The 20,780-nt window shown below is 43.0% G+C and overlaps 1 protein-coding gene across 3 annotated transcripts in view; it reads left to right on the forward strand.

Moving 5' to 3' along the window:
• Nucleotides 1-20,780, forward strand: part of XRN1 (5'-3' exoribonuclease 1) — a 79,098-nt gene that overhangs the window by 46,003 nt on the left and 12,315 nt on the right. For all 3 annotated transcript variants that reach the window (XM_027817388.3, XM_007054995.4, XM_037908194.2), the window contains exons 24-30: nt 715-830; nt 2,875-3,021; nt 4,475-4,564; nt 5,358-5,493; nt 6,465-6,521; nt 7,878-8,010; nt 13,690-13,759. In XM_027817388.3, the coding sequence (XP_027673189.2) occupies nt 715-830; nt 2,875-3,021; nt 4,475-4,564; nt 5,358-5,493; nt 6,465-6,521; nt 7,878-8,010; nt 13,690-13,759 (749 nt within the window). The remainder of the gene's footprint in view (nt 1-714; nt 831-2,874; nt 3,022-4,474; nt 4,565-5,357; nt 5,494-6,464; nt 6,522-7,877; nt 8,011-13,689; nt 13,760-20,780) is intronic.

Below are 20,780 nucleotides of genomic sequence, written 5' to 3' on the forward strand. Positions count from 1 at the left end.
TGTGCTTATAACTTTTTTTACTCAAATCATTGCATTGGCTTCACTTTCATTTCTGGTTGTCATTAACACCTTAAACTGCAATATTTAAAACATTGATCTGGAAATCAACTGTTCAGGAGATCTAGTCATCATGACAGTTAAGGTGAGCTGGGCGACTGGCAGTTAGTCCCTGAATTTAGGCAGTTCATGACAAGACAGCAGGGTTTTTTCAGTTGATGGTCCTTTCCTTTGTAACTAGTTCCTATTAATGATCTGTAAGAGCCTAAGCTGACAAGTTTCAGAGCAAGATGCGAGATGTTCTTGCTTGGTTTAGCTCAGTGTTTTTCAAACTCATTGAGCTCAGGGACTGTATTGTATTTTATTAGTCCCAGTCTAGATCACTGCCTCATTCTGCAGCTAGACACTCTAGCAACACAGTCCCTGCTCCAAAGAACTTTGTAAATTCCTCTGGGCCTGGTATGGGATGTGGAAAGGGGAAATGTTCATCACTTATCTTCTCCCTGGCACCTCAGACCAATGGAAGGGTCTCCTGCAGGGTTGTGGGAGCTGGTTTCCAGTCCTCTCCTCCCAACCCTCAGTGCAGGAATAGCAGAGAAATATGTACGGTTGGAAGGTAATTTTTAAAAGGAAATAATTGGGCTTTTAAAAATAATTATAGTACTTTATTGCCTATATCCTGTCCTAGTATATAGTAATATATTTTTATTTTTAAAGAAATATTCTGTGAAGTACAATCCTGGATACGTTTTAGCCAGTCGTCTTGGAGTGAGTGGATATCTTGTCTCCAGGTTTACAGGAAGCATATTTATTGGAAGAGGATCCAGGAGAAAGTATGTTTGACTGTAATAAATTTCTTTGTAATCAAAATTCTCAATTATGAATGTAAAATTATAGATTATGTGCTATGGTAGATTCCACCTAATAGCAATCCTGATATTAGCAACTTCCAGTTAATGGGAACATTTTGCCAGGAACCAATCCCATCCCATTAACATCAGTGTTGATAGGATTAGGATATTGACACTGGCATGCTGCTTATCAGCAACTTTTTTTTAAAGAAAGGCCCCACCTGCAGGCAGGTTTGCAAGTCTACAGGCAGGGAAGGAAGTACTGAGATGTGCTGAGCACTCCTGCAGATAGGTTTATGAGGCTGCATTCAGGAATGGAAGGGCTGGGGCATGCCTTCCTCGCTGCAGCACCGCAAACCTACCTGTGGCTGGTGCTCATCCTGTCCCAGTGCTTCCTTCTGGGGCTGCAGCCCAGCACATGGGACTGTATAGGAGGTAAGAGGCTGTGGGCTGGGCTGGGAGGTTGTGGGCTGGGCAGTAGTAGGGAGCGGAGCTGCAGCCCAGCAAACCTTACTGCACGCGGGATCACACAAGGAGATAAGGGACTGCAGGCTGGGAGGGGAGGCGTAGGCAATAGTGGGGAGGAGGGCTGCATCCCGGGTGTTGGAACTGCATGATATCTCTCCCTGCGCTCTCCAGGCTGTGCCCTGCTGGGAGACTGCACACAGGGAAGGGAGCACTGGGACATGCTAAGCCTTCCACTTATTAGCAACTACTGGATAATAGCAACTTTGGCTGGCAACCAAGGGGTTGCTAATAAGTGGAAGCTACTGTAGACAGAATTTACTTATGTTTTTATGTTTTCATCCTATTTGACATCTCAGTATTAATAAATTCTAATGGGATCTGTGATATAAAATTGTTTTGATAGTGTATTTGATATAAACAATGTTTTCAAAAAGATGTACTCTGTAGTTAATAAGAGCTTAGTTTGTTAATTTTCTGAATCGGAGCTTTGTTCTGGTTGTTTAAATGTTTTTTAAAAAAACCCTAAGAATTGCTTAGATTTACTAAGTATCAAAAAATTGTTTGTTTAGTTGAAGTGATATTCTAATTGACCATTAATAGAATATTGCATCAGATTAAAAATTGAAAAATTTAAATTAAAACTCCCAGCTGAATCATACAGTACTCCCACACTTCATATATTTTTTGGATTCTTCTCCTGGAGACACTTTCAGTATGTTAAACCCAGGAGGCTAGTAGATTGAGACTCTGTAATTCTAGAGGATGTTGTTCTGAGTTTATGCCCCCCAATGCTGATGCCCTTCCTGCCTCAATCAGAAAATGAGGTATAAGCTGGGAACTAGTACATTTGAAAGTGCATTTTAAAAATTTTAAGAAAAATCAATTAAAAAATAACCCTCAACTGGGGCATTAGTATAGAAGACTTTTCTGTCAAGTGAGTTTTGGGTGAGAATTTTTCTTTAAATCCCTCATCTGTAAATATATTTCACCCTTACAACCAACCCTCCAAAGCAAGGAGACCCCGAGAAGTCTATATTCAAAGCCCGTTAACAGTTCTTAATTGGCTAGAAAGATTACTGTTGACCAACCCAAGATACCTGAGCTACTTCAGGCCAGGCAAAATGCCTCTAAAGTGTGTCCAGCTGTTGATTGTGCTGAGGACACCAGGGTGGAACTAGGACTGTAGTGGAGTCCCCTCTTGTAGTACAGAGCACTAACTCTTCGCCACAAAGATGACAATCTTTGTTTGTTTGTAATTTGTGTATTTATTGAATAACAGTTAAAACTATGCAATTGTGTACAACTTGTGAAAAAGATAGTAATTCAAAAGTCACATGATATGCTTTCCTAAAACTCAAAACACCTGTTTCCTGTTACATCCCACAGAGTGATTATAGCCAACTCTTATACAGCACTTTTCATCAGTAATTCTCAAAGTGCTTTACAAAGTAGGTCAGTATCATTAGCAGATAAAGATGTTATCAGAAACAACTTTTCTGAGGCTCAAGTCAGATGTCAGTAATTTTTCCTTTACAAAACTTATTTTTTTGTTTTGCAGTCCACATGGAGACCACAAGGCAAATGTGGGCTTGAATCTGAAGTTTAATAAGAAGAATGAAGAGGTCCCTGGCTATACTAAGAAGGTTAGAAATGAATGGATGTATTCTTCTGCCGTAGAGCAACTTCTTGCTGAGTATTTAGAAAGGTAAGAGTTGAATAATAACTTCATATTTCTGAAATTATTGTACTGAAATTGTAAATGGGTTTTATTCACTGTGCAAAAGTTTATTATTGATGACTCTGGGGCTGGAGGTAGGGTAACCCAAATCCTGGTTTAATGAGAAATAAGTGTATCAAATGAAGTATTTTGAGATGTTTCTGATTTTTAGACTTAAAACGGACTATAATTTAGCATGAAATAGCAAAGGAACAAACTCAGCAACATTAAGAATGTCATGGAAGATTCTTAAAGCTAAGATTAAAGAAATTGAAATAAATGATATTTTCTTCATATTTTCAATGAACAATCTGTACCCAGTCATAGCTTTTTCTTTGCTGTGTAGAGACACACTAATTTTCTTACATTTATAAGTTACTTTGGAACACTTTCTATTTGAAGAGAAGCGATGGCTATAATTTGGGATCTGTGTTTCAAAATCAGATGGTGACAACTGTAATAAGACATTCTGAGTGTGGGAGGTGTCTAAATTATTTCATTTTGTTGTGTAGAATATTGACATAAACACATACCGCTCCAGTATGCTGGAATTTGAAAACACCTCATATTATAATAGTTACACTGCATAGAAAATCCAATTTTATTGTATGATCTATATTACCTTCTGAAACCACTTTGCAATCAGTTTATATCCCACTGTAGTCTCTCCTGATTGATGAGGAATTAAAAACTGAAATGAAGGAGGCTAGTGTGCGGAAGTGGTCCTGTGGAGGAGACAAATGAATTAAACTTTCATTTCTAGACCAATGCTGTTGTCATCCAGCATGTAGTACACGTGATATCTCATGGGTTTATATTTACAGTGAAAGATGACTTAGTCATTATCTAGCCCCTTAGTAATTGCCAGAGGCTGACTACAATTACGTAAAAATAACTGCATAAATGGAAAAAAATAAGCAGCCTAAAAAGCAAAAATGTTAAGCTACCATGTGGAGCTTTGGTGACACCCCAATTCATCCAAGTTCCTCTCCAGTAACTTGTCATTAGAATCCCTCAGCAACAGTCTGCCTCTGTAACTTAAGTTTACTTTATGGAGAGGGCGATGGAGCATGTGGGATCTTCCAATTTCTTCTTTATTTCTCTTTCTAAATGCTCCCATGTCATAGAGATCCAGCCTTTTAACCAAAGAGGGCAGGACACAGGCCCTTCTGGAGCCCATCAGTACTGCTTCTGAGGTTGCATGATGGAGTTGGGTGGACTTAGAGAAAGGGAATGTGTGTTCTGAGTCCTAGCAAGATATGATCTTGGACAGAACTCTGATTTTCCGTCTTTTGTCAGCATATTAAACTGCCTATTTGGCCAATAAAACTCTGTACATTTATGAAAAGCTACTGCACCCTTGATTCCAGATTATTTTGTTTCTAATAAGCACTTGTTTTTGACCTTGCTGTATGTGAAACTATATCCCTTTTATTATTAGGGTCCCTGAACTGTTTAGTTATATTGCCAAAAATAGTCAAGAAGATATATTCTATGAAGATGATATTTGGCCTGGCGAGGACGAGAATGGGTGAGCAATGTTTTTGCAGTTTGATTAAATAGTATTCTATCTGACAAGTTCCAGATATTGACCTCTGTACATTCAAAAACTACTGAAGTCGCAAAGCAAAGAAGGGTACAATTATTTCAGTATTTTTGGAATCATCCAGTCCAAATACTAGACTAGAAATTTTGCTGTAATAAAAATGTGCAGAAATTCTTCAAGTACTGAAATACAGTATCTGCAGGCAAGGAAAATGCTCAACTTGAAGATTGGTAGACAGGAAACTGGTGGCAAGAGGGATTTGACAGTACTGAAAATGGCTGCACCACATAATGATGGCCTTATTTAAATAACTGAAACCTGTTTTTTTTTCTTCAGGACCAGACTCATTATAGGATGATTTTGACAATTATCAGGATATTATATATCTTTTCTAGAGACATCTATTTATCACACCTATGCCTCATATTTGTACACTTTAGTTCTCCATGGTTTTTAATTTTTGCTTTTAAAATAATCTTCATTGGATGTTTTTACTGATTTTTGTTTGAAAATCCAGATTTTCAGTCTGGAAGGTAGAATTTCTAGAGTTTGCATTTTAGTTTATACTTTTGAAGCATCATTCTATCATGGTTAATTTTTTTGTCCCTATACTAAGCTCTCGGAGCACATAGCAGTGTTTGTTATGACTACATCCAGTTATAAGATGTGCCTACTACTGTAGTATCTGGTGACATTATAAATCCAGAAACTGGGTGTAGCCCACAATAATATGTAAACCCTCAACAATTATGATCAATATGGAATTTTTTTTATATAGTGCTGAGAGAGTTCAAGAAATTGTTGCCTGGCTAAAGGCGCATCCTGTCAGCGCTTTATCTCGTTCATCTTGTGACTTACAAATTCTGGATGCAGCTATTGTAGAGAAAATTGAAGAAGAATTAGAGAAGTGCAAGGTACTGAATTTTTATAGATTTGACTAGTGATGGACCAAAAAGCAGTTGTTTATATTGTCCAGGTACTTTATTCAGATTACAGAAAATGGTTTTTCAGTGGCATGGCAAATACTACTATTGGAAGAACCGTAAGCTACTAAATTGCATCATAAATTGTCATAGCAACTCAGAAAAGGGCATCAGCAGTCTCTCTACTCTTTGGCTCTTTTCTCTCTAGCTAGTTAAGCCAGATCTGCTCTGAGTTCCCCTGATTTTGAGTGATTTTGGGAAAAGAATCTGTGTCCAAAGAGGTCCTGGACTCCTCACAATCTCTTCCAAACACAAACCCAATCTTCCCTTCTGTTTCCCAAATAGTTTTCCTTTGATCTGCAAATAACTAGAAGGCAGTCTCCTCCAGGCTCACAGGTCTCTCATCAGATCCATTCAAGTAAAAGAGAAAATAAAACAAAAACAGGCAAGGCAGTATTAAGTGTTAAATGGGTTATGAAGTCCTATGATGTGTAGCAAATCCCCATGAGACAAGTGGTTGATACTCTTCCAGATTGTGTAGAAGGCTCCAGAAGCAAAAGTGATATTAACTTTGGGTTTGTTTTGGGATTGGTTAAATAATTTAAGCCATGGTTTAGAAAGACTAACCTGACTTCTTAGATCCAGTTACTTTAAAGTATTTATAAATACAGTATTTTGGCATGATTCAAAGTCTTGAGAACTGTGTCTCCTTTAAGAACACCAGAAGAATGCCTGCAGTACATTTTCATGGAGCATATATATATTTTCTTCAGAAGTCCTACCGTATTCTGATCCTTGTTCTGCTTACTTGCTCAACACATTATATAGATAGATAGATCGCGTCTGTTTTCCCTTCACACTGATAGTGGGCATTTTTTATCAAAGACATTGCAAAACAATGGCATAATATTTCAGACTTCTTACTTAATAGTTTTTAAAATTCTTTTGTCCCTTTCCTTTAGCAAAGGAAGAGTAACAAGAAGGTGCGAGTGACGGTGAAACCCCATTTGCTGTATAGAGTAAGTCATTTTAGGGCTGTTTAATTTTATTATAAAAACTAACTTATGTAAAATAAATATAACCTGGACAAACTTCATGAACCTTCAAATTACTATAGGGCACTTGCCTGAGTTGGGACAGGATTAATTGAAGTGTCTCCTAGGAAATTAGTTTCAGTGTGGTGTTACTTAATAACAATGACTGCTGTATAAATGGGACTGAAATTCAGTTATCGATTCTCATGTGGTTTAGTAGCATATGTCTTTTGCCTTCTTCTGATCCTACAACTTTCATTCCCTCCATAATTGTAATATATGCAGAAAGAATATTAAGTGCTTCAGAAATGCTGCCCTTTGCCTGTTTTGTTTTTTTCATGGCACCTGTATGCTCTAGGCCAGAGGTGGGCAAACTATGGCCTGCGGGCCACATCCGGCCCACGGGACTGTTCTGCCCAGCCCCTCCCCTGCTGTTCCCCCTCCCCCGCAGCCTCAGCTCACTGTGCTGCTGGCACCATGCTCTGGGCGGCGGGGCTGCGAGCTCCTGGGGCAGTGCAGCTGCAGAGCCCGGCCTGACCCGGTGCTCTGTGCTGAATGGTGCGTGGCTGGCTTCACCTGGACGGCACGGCTGCCTGTCCTGGTGCAGCTGCGCCGCCAGCCACAGGTGCTCCAGGCAGCTTGGTAAGAGGGCAGGGAACGGGGGAGTGGGGTTGGATAGAGGGCAAGGGAGTTCGGGTGGTGGTCAGGGGCCAGGGGTGTGGATAGAGATCAGGGCGGTCAGAGGGCAGGGAACAAGGGGGTTGAATGGGGGCAGGGTTTCTGGGGGCGGTCAGGGAGAAGGGGTGGTTGGATGGGGCAGGGGTCCTGTGGGGGGATAGTCAGGAAGGAGCGGGGAGGTTGGATGGGGCAGGGGCCGGGCCATGCCTGGCTGTTTGCGGAGGCACAGCATCCCCTAACAGGCCCTCCATAAAATTTCTGAAACCCGATGCGGCCCTCAGGCCAAAAAGTTTGCCCGCCCCTGCTCTAGGCTGCTTTGCTGGGTATCTCACAAATGCTCCTGCTGGTGGCACAAGGAAAGCTGAACAATACTTCTGATTGTGCCTTCCCTCAACTCCATGGGCCCATTCAGTAGCACTTCATGAGTAGCACTGCAGCTTCCTAGTTAGCAATATTATTAATAAAAGGATGTTTTCTGAGCATTGTAACACTTCTACCTGGTTGTTGTGAGAACAGTTCAAATTGTTTTCTCAGTGTACTGAAAATAATGAAATCATTTCAACTTCTTTAAGTTTTAAATCCGTGATTCATTTGTTGTTAAGTCAGAATAACTTATATCTTTACATTTTACTAGAATTAACATAGTCTTTTGGTTAATGTCAGCCTTTAGAACAACAGAATGGGGTTGTTCCAGACAGAGATGCAGAGTATCGACTGTTTGACCGTGTTGTCAATGTGAGGGAGAACTTTTCTGTTCCAGTTGGTCTTCGAGGTACCATTATAGGACTTAAAGGAGGTAATATTTTCCTCATAATAATGATCATATGTTAGCTATAAGGTTGACATGAAAACAAACTGTTGTAAACTTTTATTCTTTTTCATTTAATTGTGAACAGTATTAATAAAGAGTCAGACTGGAGATGAGGCACAATTAAAAAATAGAAATTTGGTTTGTAATGTACCATGCGGTTGTCCCACTTACTGTGCCATCTGTGGGTTCTCAGGCTCAGTGTAACAGCAAGTGCAGAAGTCTATTCCACTCTATTGCTGCAAAATTTGGAGAGATGAGGGTGAGGATTGGAAGGTGGCCATTGGATTCAGGGTTTAAAGTCTCTGACCCCACCCCTAAGAAGAGACTTCATGGTTGTGGGGACCCTAAAGCTTGTTGCAGTGGGAGGTAAGGAAGAAGCTACTCTAGGATTATATTCAGATATGATAGTATTTGGATTCAGGATCTGAATATTGTCATCTTCCCCCATTAGAGCAGGATCAGTTGTTTGGTAACTTTCACGTGACCAAATGGTCAGTAATAGGGCTGTCAAGCGATTTAAAAAAGTAATTGCAATTAATCATGCAATTAATCGCACTGTATAATAGAATACCATTTATTTAAATATTTTTGGGTATTTTCAAATATATTTATTTCAGTTACAACACAGAATACAAAGTGTGCAGTGCTCACTTTATATTTATTTTTGATTACAAGTATTTGCACTGTATAAAAACAAAAGAAATAGTATTTTTCAATTCACATAATACAAGTACTGTAGTGCAATCTCTTTATCATGAAAGTTGAACTTACAAATGTAGAATTATGTACAAAAAAAAACTTCATTCAAAAATAAAACAATGTAAAATTTTAGAGCCTAGAAGTCCACTCAGTCCTACTTATTATTCAGCCAATCGCTCAGAGAAACAAGTTTATTTACATTTGTAGAAGGTAATGCTGCCCGTTTCTTGTTTACAGTGTCACCTGAAAGTGAGAACAGGCATTCTCGTTGCGACACTGGCTACAACTGTGCAAGATATTGATGTGCCAGATATGCTAAAGATTCATCTGTCTCTTCATACTTCAACCACCATTCCAGGGGACATGCATCCATGCTGATGACGGGTTCTGTTCAATAACAGTCTGAAGCAGTGTGGACCGACACGTGTTTATTTTCATTATCTGAGTCAGATGCCACCAGCAGAAGGTTGATTTTCTTTTTTGGTGGTTTGAGTTCTGTAGTTTCCTCATCAGAGTGTTTCTCTTTTAAGACTTCTGAACGCATGCTCCGTACTTCGTCCCTCTCACATTTTGGAAGGCACTTCAGGTTCTTAAATCTTGGGTCGAGTGCTGGAGCTATCTTTAGAAATTTCACATTGGTACCTTCTTTGCGTTTTGTGAAATCTGCAGTGAAAGTGTTCTTAAAATGAACAACAGGTGCTGGGTCATCATCCAAGACTGCTATAACATGAAATATATGGTAGAATGTGGGTAAAACAGAACAGGGGACATACAGTTCTCCCCCAAGGAGTTCAATCACAAATTTAATTAATGCATTATTTTTTTAATGAGTGTCATCAGCATGGAAGCATGTCCTCTGGAATGGTGGCCGAAGCATGAATGGGCCTATGAATGTTTAGCATATCTGGCACGTAAATACCTTGCAATGCCGGCTACAAAAGTGCCATACAAATGCCTGTTTTCACTTTCTTGTGACATTGTAAAGAGGAATTGGGCAGCATTATCTCCCGTAAATGTAAACAAACTTGTTTGTCATAGCGACTGGCTGAACAAGAAGTAGGACTGAGTGGACTTGCAGGCTCTGAAGTTTGACATTGTTTTGTTTTCGAATACAGGTTTTTGTATGAAGTGAATTGAAAAATACAATTTTTAAAATAATTTTTACACTGCAAATATTTGTAATAAAAAATAATATACACTTTGATTTCAATTACAACATAGAATACTATGTGAAAATGTAGAAAAACATCCAAAATATTTAATAAATTTCAATTGGTATTCTATTGTTTAACAGTGTGATTAAAACTGCGATTAATCACGATTCATTTTTTTAATCGTGATTATTTTCTTTTGAGTTAACTCACGATTCATTGCAATTAATCGACAGCCCTAGTCTGTAACATTGTTTGGTTTAGATGTCATATGCTGTCATTTGAGCATGATGTTGGAATGCTCTCAAGAAAATGAGAGAGGTATGCATTTGGTTTTTGATTTTTCTTGGGGTGCGGAGGGGTGGGAGGGAGCAGCTTAGGAGGGTGGTTTCTCCGCTTTTCAGGAGCATGAGAAAGTTGTCTCCAGTTACATTTGATCCTCTACCAAATGAAGCTGAAGGGATTATTTAGGAACTGAGATTATTTTGTTGACTCTTCTCACATCTAATAAAGTCTTGTGGAGGAATAAAGATAAAATGATGGAACATATAAAATCTATTTGGAAACAAAAAAATTTGCCTCAGATAGAGTAGAGAATTTAGAGAGTGCTGTTTGTGAATAATATAGCTCCATTTGAATGCATAGTGCTATAAACTCCTAATGGCATGGATTGTTCTTCATGTGTGTTTTGTAATCTAAAATAAGTACACAACTCTTCTGGTTTCTCCAGTATCCAGTCTAACTAGCTGAATGAGTGGAAGGGATTAGAGAAAGTGAAATAGGTTTGTCCAGCCTTTCCTAGATGTGTACTGGCCCTGGTTGTAACAAGTGAGGAAGAAAACTGACAGGATTTGCTTATACTCCAAAGTTTCTGACAAAGTGATAGAAAACTTCAATTAAAAAAAGAATTTGAATTTCTAGAGAGGAGACTTTCTAGCAGTGTGAGAGAGTTCAGTTAAAAATTCTCCAGTTAAGCAGCACATCCAGCTTAAAGCTGCTAGTAACATATCTAGGAGCTTGTCTACACAATTTATTCCAGAATAAGGTAAAATGTGAATTTGAAGCAGAATAGCTGTTCCAAAATAGCTCCATATCTGAACACTCTTAATTCTGGAATAACTCCATGTGTAGACAAGCCCTAAGCTCATTTATCAGTCACTTCATGTGTTAAGTAGCTCTACCCTTGAATGTGGAACTACTTAGTCTTTGGCCTTCCTTAATAAAGGACAGGCAGTAAAGCTAATGAGAAGGAACACATACCAGAAAGTAGGGGAAGGCATATAGGAGGAGAGACATAATTGGAGAGAGTGACAGTAAAACAGAGGGACACAATAGTGGTGGTCCGACTGTTTTTATCATACTTAAGGTTCCGCTAAATATTTACTCCTGAGGGCATTCTGCACCAAAAAATAAAAAAATCTGCAAATTATATTTGTCAAATAAATGTGGAAGCTCCAGCATGGCATTGAGGACCACAGGCCACTGACTGCACAGAGGTGGGAGATCACTGTGCAGCTCCCTCACCGGGACACAGACTCGACTGTGAGGCTGCATGCAACCCTGACACAGCACAAGGACTGGGCCTGCCCCAGAATAACACCCCAGGGCCCTACTCCTCTGTGCCAGGTGCACTAGGTGTTGGCAGGTAGGTTCAGCAAGGCAGGATCCAAGTGTGGAGGGGCTTAGTATGGGGGGGTCCTGCTGTGGGTTGAGAGGATTCTGTGTGGGGCAATCTGGGTGTGGGCAGCTCAGATGGGGATCCGGGTACGGGCGGGATCTGGATGCACAGGGGCTTGTTGTGTGGGTTCTGAGTGCAACAAGAATGGAACTCTGCAGGGGGGTCCAGGTGAAGGTGGTTGGGGCTCAATGGAGGGAGGGGAGTCTGGGTGTGGAGGGGATAGGACTCGGCAGGGGGGTCTGAGTGTGGGGAGCTCAGTGGGGGGGTCCAGATGCTGAGGGAATTGGGCTTAGTGGGGTGGGGCTCCAGGTGCAGCTGGTTGGGGCTCGGTAGGGTGGGGATCCGGGTGCGGGTGGCTTGTTGGGATGGTCCAGGGACAGGGGAAGTGGGGCTCATTGGGGGGGGAGGGGTTGGGGCTCAGCAGGAAGGTCTGGGTATGAGGGGGTCTGTATGCACGGGGTTGGGCGGATGTGGGAGCAGCTCCCCTGTACAGTGCCTCCCCGTGCAGCTAAGAAGCAGTGGGTACAGGAAGCAATGGGGTGGAGTTTGCAGAGCTTCATACAGCCAGAGTGATTTACCTCTCTGCTGGCTGCCCTGGGCACCTGAAACACTGCTGGGGAGGGTCGCATGACTGGTCTTGTGGCTTCCCTTTGCTTGTCCATCAGAAAGTCATATTTCTGCGGGGAATAAAAGAAATCTGTGGGGGACATAAATTCTACACATGCAGAATTCCCCCAGGAGTAAATATTACTCACCATAGAGTAGAGCATGCGTTCACAATCTGTGGTTTCAGTCTAGGCTTCTCTTCAGTGACATACTGTGTCACTTGCAACCATTCTTCCTCAGATACCAGAATCCCTATAAACCAGTGGTTTTCAACCTTTTTTTCATTTGCAGACCCTTAAAAAATTTTGCATGGAGGTGCAGACCATTAGGACATTGGTTCTCAAACTAGGGGAACCCCCTGGTGGGCTGGGCCGGTTTGTTTTCCTGCCGTGTCCGCAGGTTTGGCCAATCGCAGCTCCCACTGGGCGCGGTTCGCCGCTCCAGGCCAATGGGGTCTGCGGGAAGGGCAGCCAGCACATCCCTCAGCCCATGCTGCTTCCCGCAGCCCCCATTGGCCTGGAGCGGCGAATCGCGGCCGGTGGGAGCCGCGATCGGCTGAACCTGGGACGCGGCAAGTAAACAAACTGGCCCGGCCCACCAGGGGCTTTCCCTGGACAAGCGGCGCCCCTAGATTGAGAACCACTGCCTTAGGAAATATAAGACAGTCTATGGACCACCAGGTTGAAAACAACTGCTATATATCATTGGCACCTCTTTTGAGGGATCTGGATGAAAGGACTCACCTACTCAGGCAGTCACGACATGAAAAAGTTTGAGAGAAAGTGGAGTAGATATCCCTTTAGTCTGGCATTTTAATAGTCACTTTCATTAAAGTTGTGTCTAACGGGATTTCAGATAAGCCAAACCTTAAAATATGCCCTTTTTCATCTGCAATGACTTTAGATTAATATAAATTATAAAACAGTATATTTATCCATTACTATACAAGTGATATCCTCTGCCGAGAGCCAGTTTCAAAACTGTTGGTCTCTGGTTGCCTGGATGTATGGATCCACCCACTGTGTCTCTTTCCAGATGGTTTTATATCCATAAAGCTTCTGTGCCATTGACCATGCCATCATTGTACAGAGAACAAACTACATATTCTGTGTTTAAAAAAATGAGCAACAAAAATAAAATCAAGTAGGCCCAATACATAGGGTTAGCTATTAAAAGGAAAGAATGTGTTCTCTTTTTATCATTAAATACCCAAAGGAAAGTACAGTTGTGTGTTGGGAAAATAACCGACTATTAGGGACTGCTATCAAAATTATGACTCTAGATTACTGCTACTTATAGTTGTGTGTAGTAGATTTACAGTTTATGCATATCCTAGAGGACAATCACACACAACCTTCTTTGAGGAGTTTCCAAGTAACTGAATTAAGTTTTGTATCTGGGGCATAGGGTATTTAAGTGTCTCTCTAATAATAATTTAGTTTTATGTCGTCTTCATTACCACAATGTGCTATTAATGGTAGACAGGCATGTAGGCTACTTTCTTACAGTGCATGTCATTATTTTCTACAGCAAGCAGAGAAATGGATGTACTCTTTGAAGTGTTGTTCGATGAAGAATTCCCTGGAGGCCTAACAATAAGGTCTGTGTTTGTTCATACTGATTTTGTACCCTTGTGAGACTGAATTGAATTTAAATTACTAGCTTTTTGCTGATGTGTGAGAGTGTTTTTAAATACCTCATGAGAAATTTGACTAACTCCATTTAGAGGCGGTTTTGCTTCTGTAATGTATGTTTTTGGTGTTTTTGTCCCTCATTCTTTATGACTAGAGACAGTTTCATGAAAACAGAATCTGTGTCTCTGAAGAAGTGCTTATTACTCCTGATACTGACATCCCCCAGTGAAGTTCTTATCTTTTCCAAAGCAACCACCCTCATGCCACACATAAAGGACTAGAGAACTAGGCTATGCAGATGTGCTTGCAAATAGAGTGTTTTATAAAATGTGCTATTTGTTTCATAGACTCATAGATACTAAGGTCAGAAGGGACCATGTCCGACCTCCTGCACAACGCAGGCCACAGAATCTCACCTACCCACTCCTGCAATAAACCTCTCACCTTTGTCTGAGCTATTGAAGTCCTCAAACCATGGTTTAAAGACTTCAAGGAGCAGAGAATCCTCCAGCAAGTGACCCATGCTACAGAGGAAGGCGAAAAACTTCCAGGGCCTCTTCCAATCTGCCCTGGAGGAAAATTCCTTCCTGACCCCAAATATGTAGATCAGCTGAACCCTGAGCGTATGAGCAAGATTCACCAGCCAGATATCCAGGAAAGAATTCTCTGTAGTAACTTAGATCCCACCCCATCTAACATCCCATCACAGGCCATTGGGCCTATTTACCATGAATATTTAAAGATCAATTAATTACCAAAATCATGTTATCCCATCATACCATCTCCTCCATAAACTTATCGAGTTTAATCTTGAAGTCAGATAGGTCTTGTTATCTGCATGTCTCTAATCACACTGGAAATAGATTAGATTTTGGTTTTATAATAGTGCCTTTCATGCTCAGGTTATAGTATCTGAAAACTACTTTACAAAACAGGAAGTGACTTTGATGCTGGTAGTGGGGCAAGTGTAGATGAAAACAGCAGTCGTCATAACCAGTACCCTACATATTGTGCAGCAACAGAATTCACCTATTTCACCCTGCCACAAAATTTTGCTGTAATCAAAGCTTTCAGATTTAAACAGAATGGACCAAGACAGAGGCTCCTCTTCACATGCTCAGGCAAGAAGGTGACTGAAAAGCAGGCTTCATCTCCCCCCCCCCCCCTCAGGAATCCACCAAGAAACTGCATTCTCCAATTCGGCAGACCCCATTGGTACCCAACCATACCGAGCCTTCCACCTCTGAGGTAGTGGGACCATGCGGTACTGAGGTTACCGCGCCAGCAAAAGACCCTAAGTGGGCTAATTCGGACAAGGGCAGCAAAGGGAATGCAAAACCCTCTGCCTTGGTACCATTGGAGCCGACGAGGCATTCGGCGCTAAGCAGTTGACAGCACTGCAAGCTATGGTGCCTCCACGGCACACACTGCACGTTCCTCAACACTGCACCTCACACATCAGTACCACCACCAAAGCCTTCACAGGTACCGATGCTCTTGGTACCACAGCAATTCCTTTGACACAAGGATCTCCTGGTCTCTGCACCAGAAACTTCTCTTCCCAGTACCGACATCACTCGAGCATGCTCAGTACCAAGCCATCTTAGCACATTGCCCAGATCTGCTCCTCTCTTTTCAAGTGATGAGGACAATTAGGATGAAGGGGAAATCTATGCCACCCATCACTCTTCGCCTCCTCATACATCTGCCAGACCATGTCCATCACAACAAAGAGATTATCATCCGGGATCTCGAACTCCAAGCTAGTACGGACATCCATGGGTGTCACGACCTATGACTTTCCCACCACAGTGGCCTTACTGGGAACCATGGGCAGCATACCGAACACAACACCGCAAGCCTCCCAGTCGACCCAGGGAGAGATCAAGACATTCCCCTTCACCCTCTGTACCAGAACCCTCCGAACCTCCAGAAGAGGTGGCTGAGGAACTGGAGGAGGCTTCAAACCAGGAAGCTGCACCAGCAGCCAACTTTCCTCATTCTCTTCCCCGGATGAAACCATCATGCCTCTACCTCCCACCATGGGGGATGATTTTAAACAATTTCAGGAGCTCTTTAAGAGTGGCAGTGTAGCGGGGTGGTCACCCCACTCCGGCCCTGAAGGGGTTAAAAGCCGCCCTGGAGAGGGCTGCAGCAGGGAAAGGGATTAAGAACAGCTACGGGAAGCTGACTGTGTAGCTGACCACAGCTGTGGCCAGCTCAATCAGGACCCAGCTGGCCCTTATAAGAGGGCTGTGGGTCAGAAGTAGACGAGTCTCACTCTAGCCCGGGAGTGGGAAGGGCTAGCTGCCAAAGAGGAAGGTACCTGAAGTGGAGCAGGGCTGGGGAAGGGCAAAGGGAGTTGGGGAGCTCCAGAATGGTAAACCCCCAGGCTGCAGGCCTTGTTTAAGGCCAAAAGGTACTGGGGCTGCAGAGGGGCAGCCTGAGGATAGGCAAAGGCAGCAGGCCCTAACCCCTTGCCAATGATGAGTGGCCATTACACTGCAGTCTGCCCCAGTGAGCAGGGGTTAGATGATGACTGGCAGTAGCCACTGAAGCAAAGTAGGTTTAGAGGGTTGGGGGTTCCCCTGGGAGGGAAGACCCAGAGTGTGGGGGTACTGCTGGGGCAGAACCCCAAGGTAAAGGGCACCGGGGTCCAGAAGGGACACGGGGCCAGCGGTAGGTGAGACACCGGCCTGCAGAGGGTGCTCCGTAAGCTGGACAGAGCTAATTCCCAGACGACCAGCAGGAGGTGCCGCACCGGTGAGTTGTCGCTTCACTACAGGCAGATTCCTTGGACATTCCACTAGAGGAGGTGCCTGACTCCTAGCATAAGCTGCTGGGCATACTACACACATCAACTTCCTCCAGAATCGCCATTTTTGTGGATACAGACTAACACAGCTGCTACTCTGAAACATACCAATCAATGACTCCCTCATGGACCCAGCCAAAACCATCTGGCAGACCCCGCCAACAGTGCCACCCATCTTCAAGAGGGCAGATAAAAAGTATTATGTCCTATCTAAGGAAATAGAATTCCTTTTTTCACACCACACACCAAACTCCCTGACGGTGGAAGCAGTGAATGAACGGGGCAGAAAACACCATTCCAGAACCATCCCGTACTACAGGGACTGGAAGAGACTAGACCTTTTTGGTCGTAAGGCCTACTGATCAGCAACCCTACAATTTAGGATCACCAACTATGAGGCATTAATGGCCAAGTGCAATTATACAAACTACTCAAAACTATTGGATTTTATTGAGTTTCTGCCTGAAGAAAAGAAGAACAATTCAGGGCGACCATCTGGAAGGGCCAACTTATCATTCAAACAGCCTTGCAAGTCTAACTGGACTCGGCAGACACAGCAGCATGTTCCATCACCCCAGCTGTACTTATGCAATGTGCATCCTGGCTCCACCCTTCTGGGTTTCCCAAAGAGGTACAATCCATGGTCAAGGATCTCCCATTTGAAGGCCCCAAGTTATTTGCATCCAAAACCAATGAATCCCTTCACACTTTGAAGAATTCCAGACTGACGCTGAAATCCTTTGGCATATAAGAATAAGAAAAAACAGGACAAGTATTGCTCAGCACAAAGATTCCAGTCTGTGCCTTATGCACAACCTCAGAGACAATACGACCCTCAAAGATGGAAGCAGAGATCTGAAAGATGACGACAGTCCCTGTCCCAGTCTTTGACGTCCCAGAAACCTCCTTCAAGACAACCATTTTGGTTGAGGGCCCAAGATACCCACAATATCAAGTGCTGGAAACACTCATTACTTCCCATCCATTCAGAGACTGTCTGACCCCATCCCATCCAGTTTGACAGACCATCACGTCAGACAGATGGGTATTAGAGATCATCGAGACTGGCTATTCCATCCCATTTACCTCTATTTCCCACCCCCCCACAGACACACCCTCAAGCCCTGTTCATCTTCAAGTACCCTTCTCATGAACATCTATTGTGACAGGACGTAAACTATCTCATACGCCTTGGTGCAGTAGAATTAGTACAAACACAACACAGAGGGAGGAAATTTTACTCACATTACTTTTTAACCCAGAAAAAATGTGGAGGATGGAGGCCCATTCTCGACTTAAGGAAACTCAACAAATTAGTGAAGACCCAACACTTTAGGATGGTCACATTAGCAACCATAATTCCAGCACTGGAAAGAGGAGACTGGTTCTCTGCCCTTGACCTCCAGGACCCATATTTTCATATAACAATACATCTGTCACCCAGGAGGTTCCTCAGGTTTGTTCTAGGAGCAGGCCACTTTCAGTACAAAGTTCTGCCCTTCGGACTGTCCACTGCCCCACGGGTATTTTTGAAAGTTCTCATGGTGATGGTGGCTCACCTACGCAGACAAGGGGTCATAATAGTCCCCTATTTGGATGATTGTTTACTCAAAGCATTGACTGAACGAGGGACACTAGAAGCTACTCAAAACACAGTAATTCTTTTCACATGTCTAGGGCTACAAATAAATGCACAGAAATCAGCATTTGGACCAGTGCAGAAACTGGAGTTCATCGGGGCCTACCTCAGCTCTCTGGCGGCTACAGCCTCACTGCCCCAACAATGATTCATAGGGCAGAAGGAACTGGAAGCCCTTATGGCACAGTCACCCATACACAACATTCTTCAAAAATAAAGTTATCTTAAGACTGCATCTTACCTAAGGTTCTTACCTAAGGTTGCCTCTTCATTCCATCTTAATCAACCCATTTACCTCCCATCATTCTTCCCAAAACCCGATGAGAATAAAAGAGAAGCAGCACTTCACACCCTGGATGTCGGAAGGGTGCTAGCCTTTTACATCGAGAGAACAAAGACTTTCAGAAAGTCACCAAAATTATTCTGTTCCATTGTAGAACGATCAAAAGGAGATGCCATATCTAAACAGGGACTGTCTAAATGGATCTCCAGATGCACTGACTTTTGTTATCACTAACAACAGCTACAGCCCCCTCCAGGGACTCACATACACTCCATCAGAGCTCTGTCTGCTTTGATAGCCTTCCTTAACAATGTCCACACTACGGACATCTGCAAAGCAGCAACCTGGGCATGTTCCCATACATTCACACACATTTATGCCATAGAGCAGCATGCATCCTCAGATGCTTTATGTGGATTACGATTTTATCATCTGCCACGACTGCAACTCTGAAGTCCCTTTCTTCCACCAAGGGCACCTGCTCTACAGTCATCTAAAGTGGAGCATCCACAGGGACACTCCAAGAAGAAGAAGAAGAGAAGGTTGCTCACCCTGTGCAGTAATTGAGGTTCTTTGAGATGGTTGTTCCTGTGGGTGCTCCACTACCCTCCCTCCTCCCCTCGACTTCAGATTTTTCATGCTGGATACTCTGAGATAGAGAATAAACTGAGGGGGCGTTGGTCGCACAGCGCTATGTAACCGATTGAGGCGGTGCAAGACAGGGACACCGCATGTGCAACCCAACCTGGCACTGCTACTATAAATCTGCGATTACAAGCACAGGGGTGCGGAATTACCTAAAATAGAGCACCCACATGGATAACCATCTCAAAGAGCCTCAGTTATGGTACAGGGTAAGTAACCTTCTCCTACAGTTATGGTCCTGTAACAGGCTCTTGCCTCGCCCATTTTCAGACCCTGCTGCTGCTGCCTTAGTGTCCCCTTTTCTGCAGCTAAACCAACCAATGCTTTTTGTTTGTTCTCTCCTTTTGTAGACCTGTTTATTAATATAAAATAAATGTGCAGTGGGGCACACTCCCAGTTCAGAGCACCCCCTTGCATCCATGCTTAATGTCGCCAGTATCCTGAGCTGAAGCACCTCCTGCAGGCTATCTGCCTCTCACATGGTCTTCTATGGCTCAGCTTTTCTGCCAAGTCGCATTCAGTTACTCCAAAAGGGGATTGAACTTTAGGATCCAAATGAAAATCTAAATAATTTTTTTGCTCCCTTAGGCTACTGAAGTTTTCTGCTTCCACTTACAAAGCCTAATCTCAGGGCTTCCTCCCACAGGAGACTACTGTGCTCCCTGTGGGTCTCTTCCAGCTGTTGTAGGCCCTAACTCAGCTCCCCCCTCACCCCAGAAGCCTACTCTACCCCCTGTGGGTTTCTCTCCACAGAAGAGTCCTACCTCCTCTGCAGTCTCTCCCTCGATCTTGTCTCCTTTCCATGCCCTTCCTGAGCTCCTAATTCCCTCTAAAATATTTTTCTCCTTCTGCAAGTAGCTGCAGACCGGCCTTTCCTTATGGCTAGTAGGGACAACTTCTTCCCCAGTCCTTCCTGACCCTGGATCCCCTCTGGTTCCCTGCAGCTCTCTTCTCTTTACCCTGGTATCAAGCATTCGGTCCCAGCTCTGCCAGCCCACTCCAGACTCTGACCCGCTATGGAGAGATCTCATCTAGGTGGTTTCCTACTTTGAGGGAGCAGGCAACCTCTTACAGAAGTCCTTGCTCCTGGGCTACCCTGTGATACCAGGTCACCCAACCCAATACCAGCCCAAACCATCCCCTGGGAGGTGGGGCTGATCCCAATTTCCCTTTAAGGGCCAGCTCATTCTGTTATGGATCCCAAATTCATATTTAGGTACTTAAATCAGAAGTCAGATTTTCAAATGCACTGAGTACCCAACAACTTCCATTTTAGGACACTTTTTTTAGGAAATTGTGTGATATAGAAGTTACTAGAAGCCAGGACATTGATGTTTTGGTTTTGGCTCTGCTGCTGGCTTGAAGTGTGACCTTAGGCAAATCACTTAATATCTTTGTGTGTCAATTTATTGTTCTGTAAAATGGTTATAACAATGGTGACCTCAAAAGCATGCTGTGATGATTAATATTTATAAAGTGCTTTGAACTCATTGCTTGAAAGCGGCTATGTAAGCTCAAAGAGTAGTATTATGTATTATATTTAACTTGGCTAGTCACCAAAGGCAGGCAGGAGTGAACATTATATGGTTAACGTCATAGCCAAAG

Source organism: Chelonia mydas, chromosome 9 (genome assembly GCF_015237465.2).
Source record: "Chelonia mydas isolate rCheMyd1 chromosome 9, rCheMyd1.pri.v2, whole genome shotgun sequence".
Lineage (NCBI taxonomy): Eukaryota > Metazoa > Chordata > Testudines > Cheloniidae > Chelonia > Chelonia mydas.